General features: G+C 43.4%; 1 protein-coding gene across 1 annotated transcript; it reads right to left on the bottom strand.

Moving 5' to 3' along the window:
* Positions 1–3,016: 3,016 nt before the first annotated feature.
* dnaja2b (DnaJ heat shock protein family (Hsp40) member A2b) lies at positions 3,017–8,514 on the bottom strand. Its single transcript, XM_069686883.1, has 9 exons — positions 8,401–8,514; positions 6,816–6,875; positions 6,197–6,423; positions 6,022–6,102; positions 5,751–5,884; positions 5,441–5,637; positions 5,132–5,276; positions 4,793–4,920; positions 3,017–4,696 (listed from the first exon to the last, which is right to left on the bottom strand). Exons 1-9 carry the CDS (start codon positions 8,476–8,478, stop codon positions 4,508–4,510), a joined length of 1,239 nt encoding a protein of 412 aa, XP_069542984.1. The 5' UTR covers positions 8,479–8,514; the 3' UTR covers positions 3,017–4,507.

Raw genomic sequence — 8,514 nt, 5'->3', positions numbered from 1 at the left:
GTTACACGGGGTCTCCCTTGTGGATTTGCAAGAGCCAGGTTACACAGTGTCTCAAAAAGAAGGTAAATCAATATCTTCTTTCATTCTGCTGCAAAAAAAGTTGGTTTCTTCCAAAATCTCTTTCTTGTTCTGTTTCCTCTGCAGAAAGTCACGAGCAACCTCCTTTCAGAAACAGCTGTATAAAAAGGCTGAGTCAGATCCATGCCGACCTTCAGGCACGACATGAGACACCCTCAAAGCAAACAAACCAACAGCCACAACTCCAGCCTGAACTCCACATGCAGGCCGACATGAGCAGCAAACCGGCAATGTGGACCCAACATCAGCTGGAGGATTGTTTTCTGCTCCTCTTGACCCAAGCGGTGGAGTTCCAGGAGGTCCAAACATCTGCACTGCTGCCAGCACTGATGGACAAGGTGAGTCAGTCCCAACGTCCAATCCAAAGATTTCACAATAACAAAGAACAGACTGTTAAAATAATGCTGTGTTTTTTTAGAGTGCACAGCATGTCCAAGCTCTTCAAGACGAGTATGAATTTGGACTTGAAGCACAGCCCTACAACCTCCAACTCCTGCTCTCAGATGCCCCTCAGAGTTCCGGCCCTGTGCTTTGTCCTGATCAAAATTTAACCAACGAGCGAATCCCAGCTCAGTCCTGCAGCAGTGGACCAGTCGATGCTCAAAACAGCAGCGGTGGACCAGCTGAAGCTCAGATGGTTGATTCAATCAGAAGAGGCAGCAGAGAACTCGATGGTGTGCAAGCTGCAGATGAGACTGACAACCAGGATGTCTGTACAGGTATGGCACACACAGACAAAAGCTGCGTTTCCACTAAAAGTAGAAAGGACTTAGTATCCAAGGAACTACTTTTCAAGGGATTAGATGGTTCCTCTTGCCTATATTTGTCTGCGTTTTCACCTAAGTCTAGAGACCTGTAAGAGTTACTAACTAGTCTGCTGATGTGTGAAAGAGTCATCTGAATACTGCGAGTACTCAACCAGTCAGAAATGTTCTGCAAGTTCCATCCAAAAGTCCCTGTACTTTCAGAAAGTACTACCCTCCTAGCAGGGACCTTTTGGGGGGTTATATAAAGTCCCCGGGACAATTTCAGAGCCTGGTCCCTGCAGTAGTAACGCAGAGTACCATCTAAGTCCCTGGGGAAAGTTCCTGTGGTGGAAACGCAGCTTACAATAGATTACCATTCACTCAAGGCTGCTGTAACAATACTTTGCATTCCCTCAGGTTGTGGAGCGGTCATGGAAGACCTGCCCTACTTGGAGATCTTGTGTGTATCAGATGCAACAAGTAATCCTCATCAGAGTCTCGCAGCAGAGGGAGGAGCCCAGGAAGAAGAAGACGGCAGGGCAACGAAGAGCCCTCGGAGCTTTGAGAAACAGGGATCACTGATTACCCTCGCTTGGAGCAAACCACCAGAGGATGACACCGACTATGAGGCAGATATTGACGACAGAGACACAGGACAGAGTGATGACGCTGAGGGCAGTTTGAAGACCCAAGTCCAGCAGAACAACATTGGCAACACAGTTGAACACACATCACGGTTTGAGACTTCAGGAGAGAGAGACAGAGAAGAGCTGAAACCCACAGTGATCCAGGCTGATTCTGCCAGTCATCCTGACGCACAGGTACTCCATTAGTGTATCCATTAAACATTGAATTATTATCTGACTTTTTTCTCCCTCTATATTCTCATTAGTTGCACTTGAAGAAGAGAGCATTAATTGATCAACCAGAGATTGGAGAAGCTGTATATCACTCTGACTTGCAAGCTCATCTCTTAGTTGACCCTGATATGATCGAACAGCTTACTGGTGACCTCTGCTGTGGACTGAGCAATGAGACAGCTAATGTGAACAGAGCAGAGGTTGAGGAGGAAATGTGTCCCACTGAAACAGAGTCAGAACTGTGGGACCTGGCAGGGCCTGAACCCCCTAATGCTGAAGACCAGAAATATGAATCACAAGCCACAGTGAGTCTGCTGTTCCGAATTTGTGCAACCAGTCCTCAAGATTTGTGCTGAAAATTTCCTAATGTATAAAGCACAACTCATCTGCTGCTTCCTGTGATAAAGGTTGACAGTAGCCCTGCAGTGAGAGAGGCAATGAGGGAATCCTTACTGATGGAGAGTGAGAGAGCAAGAGAACCAATCTCGGCAATGGAGCGAGAGAGGACAATGCGCAACCTGGTGGACACGCAGAGAAAGGTCGAACAGAGGCAGCAAAGAGACAGAGAGAGACAACTGCTAAGGGTAAGAAAAAAAGGTGTCGAAGGAAACTTCACCTGCAAGGGAAAGGTGGACTAAAGGGCACTGAAAGAGCACACAGATCATTCGAAGAATGAGGCCGTCACTCTAACATGGTTTGTCTTTCAGGTTCAGGAGCGTCTGTCCATCATCCAGAACAGGAAGGCAGAGGAAGACCTGCTTGGCCTGAAACACACAGAAAGACTGAAGCACCTCACACAAGATCTACCACAGGTAACATACTGTGTATTGAGGGAATCGGGCTGTAGGATTTTGTTTTAATTTCATTTTAACAACATACCTATTGTGTTCTAGGAGGATAAGAACCAGCAGAAGACAGTTGTCAGAGAGCGACTGGAGCAGCTGAGGAGAGAGCGCTCCTACGTCATGCAGTCCAAACGAGAGAGGTGAGGGTCACTCCTTTAAATTCAACAAGAATACCAAATCAATGATGACCTCCATGCCCTCTATTCCTGTTTTAATCCTTTAGAAATACTGCAGGATTTAAGGAACTCCTGGGTCCAGTAGCCCTCCGCAGCAGAGAAGCAGATGATGGAGCAGACTGAGAACTACTGTGTGACAAGCAAATTTCAATCACTAAATACCACAACAGATATTTATTTTCCAACATAAACCTATTAAGACACATTGTTTTTCGTATATTATGGCATATTTGAGTGTATTGTTGCAGATTTGTATCAGTGCTGGTCTTATGAAAAAGGTTGTGATTATTAAAAAAAACATCCCAAACTTGTGACTGTTTATTAGACAGTTTAATTATCATCTTGACAAACATAAGCATCAACAATAATGTCATTTATCAATGACCCCCCTTTAGTTGTGTACACATTATCCCCCTGTGGCCTAAATTACATACACAATGAGTCGCAGAGGTGCATGTTAACAGTCTACAGAGGTTCCATTAACTTCTCTTCATGTGAACGTAACATTAATATTGGCACTGTCGGCCATTACTCGCTTGCGTAAGAAATAATGTGACTAGACAAGGACACTGCTGTAGACTTTGACTGCACCTATGGACTATGGTTGTATTTATTTACAGGTTTATGGGGATGGGAATATTGTAACATGTCAAAGGATGTATGTTTGGCTAACAACTCTACAATGGGGAGATATGTATAATACAGAGGGTTGGTGTGGGCCCAGTGGTTTTCCTGCAAGAGAGGAGGATCTCTCTGTCCTGGTGAGTAGAGGGGAAATGTCTACATGGGAGAGATACTCAAATAAACATTCTGTTTTTACCTCTTTAACTGACCCCACTCACACTGCAGTCCAACACAAAGCAGGAATACCTATCGCTCTAATAAGCCAGAACATTCCACAGCAGCTCACACACGCTGAGCCACTGCATTACGCACATACATACAAAGTACATGAGTGTGTCCTCAAACAACGTGTATACAACTTAGGTTCAAGTTCTGTGGTCTTGAACAAACTAGCATTCAAACCAACAAAGACAAACAAGCTTTAATTTCAAACTAAGAAAACATGGTGCCTGACTGGTGCTATACGCAGACCTTTAATATTTTAGCAATATGACAGCTGGGGACCAGGAATCAGCCCCATTTTGAAAGTATGACAGTTCATTTTTGAGGATGAGGTGGGTTTAACATGTGCGGATCTCAGCAGGCTGTGCAGAGGACACACTTTTAGGGCTGTAGTCAGGTTCACTCTTATGATAGCAGGGCACTTTGAGAGCAGTGACACACTAAAATTCAAACAGGTGTGGTGTTAGATTTCTCTGTTTTGTGTCCAGGCGCTGGATCTACATGTGCAAGATCTTCAGCAAGAAAGCAGCATGCGCTTGTGTGTGACAGACTAAACTACACCTTATACAATAGTCAACAATATTTGCATTTTATACACTAGACTGGTGTTTCCCACAGTGGAAGGTAAAAGCCTGGGATGAAATATGAGAGGTCCAAGTCAAGTTCAGTCAGTGAACCTCTGAGAATGAAACCACCTTCCTGCTGGAGGCTTTGATGAGCACTACTGTCCATAAACACAAAATGGTCATCACACATCCAGCATATCTTTGACTTATGGGCACCATGGAACTGAGGAGGGCTGATATACGTGTATGTGTATTTGTGTGGATCTCTTCTTTTTCATGGGGATCATGAAAGGAGAGAAGTGTAAATGTATGAGCATCAAGTCTTGAATGGTGTTAGCAATGGGACTCGAGGGATGTTATGTGTGTGCATGTCTTCATGTATGAGTCTTTCTATTGGTGTGCGCACTGCACCCCTGGGCCATGATGGCCCCCTTCCTCATCAGAACTATCATTGTAGGCCTCTCTCCTGGCTCCACCTCCCGACCCTTGACTCCTGTCAAAATCTGTCAGGTCAACTTCTTCTGCATCTGCAGCAATCACAGGATTTTCTGCACGAGCAGGCAGCAAGCACTCAAGTTCCTGAAAGAAATTGGTTGGATTAAACAAAATGACATGACATCAAAACATGTGGAGTTAAAATTGTGCAAATCAGGACGTTTAACAATAGTAACTTACGTTCAGTTTTTCGGGGCTAATCCAGTTGTTTTCAGGGAACTGGACATCAAACTTGACATAGAGGTCTCCCTTCTCAAATGGGTTTCTGTACTGAGGCATTCCCTCTCCCTTCACCATTCGAATTGCGCCTGCCAAAAACCAAAACAATCGACATAGTATGACAACATGGCTTCTGTATTCACTTTGACTCAGCTTTTAGTAGCACACAGCAGCAAAGAAGTCTATTTTAAGTTTAAATATGTACATCACCTTTCTTTTACCAGAACATAATATAGCAGGAATGTCACGAAAGACAAAGTCATAAATTGTTAATTTATGTGGTTATGAAGAGATGCTCACCTGGCTCAATGACCTTGCCAGGAGGGTATTTGACAAGCAACTGACGTCCATCAAGGTGTGTGACAGTCATCTGGAAGCCACACAGAGCCTCAACCAGGCCAATACGTTGGACCATGTGAAGGTCACTGCCCTCACGGCGGAAATCCTGATCAAAATTCAAATTATAAATTTGTTTGTTCGGTTTGTTATAACAAATGTGTCTGATAAATTCAGAAAAACACCCTTCATAACAAGGATTATCTATTTATCCATGATATGTAACTAAATAATGCAGCTAAACAATCAATGCCAGGAGTCAATTGTTCTTACCTCATGTTCTTTCTCTTGCAGCACCAGGACTATATCTCCTGGTTCGACGCCTGGCGCTTGGTCAGCTTCCCCAGAGAACGTGATCTTCTGTCCGTGTCTCATGCCTTTGTCCACATGCACCTCCAGAAGCTTGGTCTCCTTACACACCTTATGACCCTCACACTTTCTGCAGCGGTCCTTCTCATTTATCACCTCACCTGCACAAGCACACAAACAATGATTGGACAATTTAAGAGAGCCGCTGTGCTCATTATTGTAGATCATCTATGTCTTTGTCCATAATCACCCACACACTGACTGTTCATATTACCTTCTCCATTGCAGTCTGTGCAGACTGACTGCATCTGTTGGACCATCCCAGGGGCAAGCTGTCTAATCATGATCCTCATACCTCGTCCTCTGCATGCTACACACTTCTGCACTGCTCCTGCCTTACCCCCCTGACTGAAAGACAAACAAATCAACCGTGTCAACATGAGTTTCTATCAGACAAAATTACTGCAGTAAACTATCTTCTCTCAGGGCTTTGAAGCTATGATCAACATGCTGTTTTTAAGCATAACATTTTCAAGTAGACTCACCCATTACAAGCACCACACAGCACATTTTTACTGAGCTGCAGTTTGGTGGTTTTGCCATTGTAGAGGTCTTCAAGAGAAACTCTGAGTGGAAAAGAGCCATGTGATATGAGCAACAACACATTATATTTGAACCACCAACCAAAGCACCCACACAGCATTTCAGCTAGATACTTACTTCAGAGGGTGAACCATATCCTCTCCTCTCCTCTTGCCTCCATTGCGTCCTCTGCCCTGGCCCCCCATGAACCCGAACAGTCCTCCGCCAAAAATATGAGAGAAGATATCGTCCATGCCAGGCCCTCCGCCTCCTCCCTCCCGTAGACCCTGTTCTCCATAGCGATCATAAAGCTCCTTCTTTTCTGGGTTTGTCAGTACCTCGTAAGCAAAACTGATCTCTTTAAACTGGGAAATGAAAAAAACAAAACAACAATCAAACAGCTCTACAGAGTGAGGACTGCAAAAAAAATAAAAAAGAACAAGTAGTTTAGCTTTTGATGAGCCTCTCTTGCAGAGTAAAAAGAAATGAAAAAGACTGTCTCGTCTCTTGTGTCACGTTCTAGCAGGATCAGAGGAACAAAGTCATAGGGCAGTAAAATTCAAAAACTGATGCACTTCTCTCCTGGGAAAAGCTGTTTAATGTGCTGTGCTCTGATCTGTGTCTGAGTTAATCCTCAAAGAGTTAGGCTGTGACCATGGCAAACTAAACAATCATTTATCAGTCCCAATTGTTGAGCAACTTAACTGTTGTAAGTACTGTTGCTTCTGTTAGAATGACTTGCTTTGGTGCAACGTACCTTGTCTCCAGCATCAGGGTTCTTGTCAGGATGGTACTCCTTGGCCAATTTTCGGTAGGCCTGTAATAAATGAAAAAAAAACAAGGTGAACAAAGCAGTGTGAGGTGCTGACTGTGCTTAATCGCTCTGCAAGCAAATCACTAAGTGTATTAACGTTAACTGTCTGTACCAGCCTTACTAGCCGAGGGCTTGGCTTGTGGGCCTGCTGTCAAAAACATCAGGACACCGGCAAGAGCATCGCTGCCTTTGACACCTCGCACACTTTAAGCACTTCAGAGCTTGAGATGTTGAAGATGTTTAAAAAAAGAAAAAACAAGCAAAAATCTGCATCTTGTTAATTCACCTGCTTTACAAGCAGAGGTGTCCAGGTGGTTTCAACTGGCGTGTCTTTCTGGTTACTTTAGAATCCACTACAATAAAACTAAAACCTGCACATCTGTACAGCTCTTTAATTATACCTGGTGTATATATTTTATAGCTTCTTTATATCTTATTCTTGTAGTCTATTTTTTGACAGTAGGAGTACTACTGTTAAATAGCTTTTTTAACTTATTTTCATTCGACTTCAGTGTTTATTGTTCCACACCTATATACCAAGTCAAATTCCTTGTATGTGTAAAACCTGCTTTGCAATAAATTTGATTCTGATAAAAGCACTTATACTGACTTTAAAGATGGTTTTGGGAGTCAATTCCACCGTGGCTATTCGCTACCACACAGCATATTGAATTTTTGTAAGAAAGACAGTTGAGATACGAGCAGATTGTCTTCCATTAGTTTAAAATCATTTATATGCATCTTATATTTAACTGTTAAAAGATGGGACAGGCGTAACCAGACCTCAAACACATGTTAACTGCCTCAAATTATATTTCGCACGGGCCTTAGGTTTATGGACTATAAAAATTGTAGCTGCCTTATATTTGGATGAAGTTGGTGGTACACAAAAAAGTGCATGTTGGCTAACAAGGCTAAGTATACAATACATACACGAATGGTTAGATTATCGTGAGCTAGTAACAGACAAGTTTATCTACAAACGTGAACTCATGATAAAATTCACGGCAGGTTTAGCGCTAACCTACTACATTTTACGCCAAGGCCTTGAACACAAAAGCTGTATAACATTACAAGCAGTTTGTGCTTTTAGCTAGGTGAGCTGTGTTGCTAACGTTACCTGCGCTCTCACAGCTCGATGTGGAGGAGGCTATTTGCTGAAATGTGGTTATCATCTAACGCTGTTAGCCGGCGAGCTAACACACTCGTGGTCACCGGTGTTTTTCTTGGTTTCGGCAGGTAACCTCCATCCTTCTACATATTATAGGTACGATAAGAACGCCAGTCTTTACCAGTGTTTTACCAACACCAGAAAGTAGCTCTAGTTGTCTTCAAAAACGTCCATCCTTGAAGGGGGTAACAGTTTTCTAGCTAACGTTAGCCTAGCTTCCTGGCTAGCTCAACTGCAGTAGCGTTCAGTAAACTAGCTAGCTCACGATAAAGGCCACATTTCATTGCTGTCCTCTTCCCGTTTTGCTTATTCAGTTCTTACTCTGACACATTTCTTTTTCATTCAAAGGATACGTACCTTTTTTAGTTCATTCTCAGAGGCAGACGGTGAAACTCCGAGGATGTCGTACAGCTTAGTATCCACAACGTTCGCCATGATGCTAACCGGCTATACAGAGAGAGCTTCTGCGGA

The sequence above is a fragment of the Semicossyphus pulcher genome, unplaced genomic scaffold, assembly GCF_022749685.1.
Source record: "Semicossyphus pulcher isolate SPU_LCO1_2020_fin unplaced genomic scaffold, fSemPul1.0.p SCAF_8, whole genome shotgun sequence".
Taxonomy (NCBI): domain Eukaryota; kingdom Metazoa; phylum Chordata; class Actinopteri; order Labriformes; family Labridae; genus Semicossyphus; species Semicossyphus pulcher.
This window is presented reverse-complemented; position numbering and strand designations above follow the sequence as displayed.

Bases quoted from the DNA above. Each gene is read 5' to 3' on its own strand.
- dnaja2b (XM_069686883.1), bottom strand. From the start codon at position 8,478: ATGGCGAACGTTGTGGATACTAAGCTGTACGACATCCTCGGAGTTTCA. The intron at 6,876-8,400 runs GTACGTATCCTT...CATTTATTACAG, and splicing joins CTGAGAATGAACTAAAAAAG to GCCTACCGAAAATTGGCCAA. The intron at 5,638-5,750 runs GTAATATGAACA...GTGCTTGTGCAG, and splicing joins CACAGACTGCAATGGAGAAG to GTGAGGTGATAAATGAGAAG.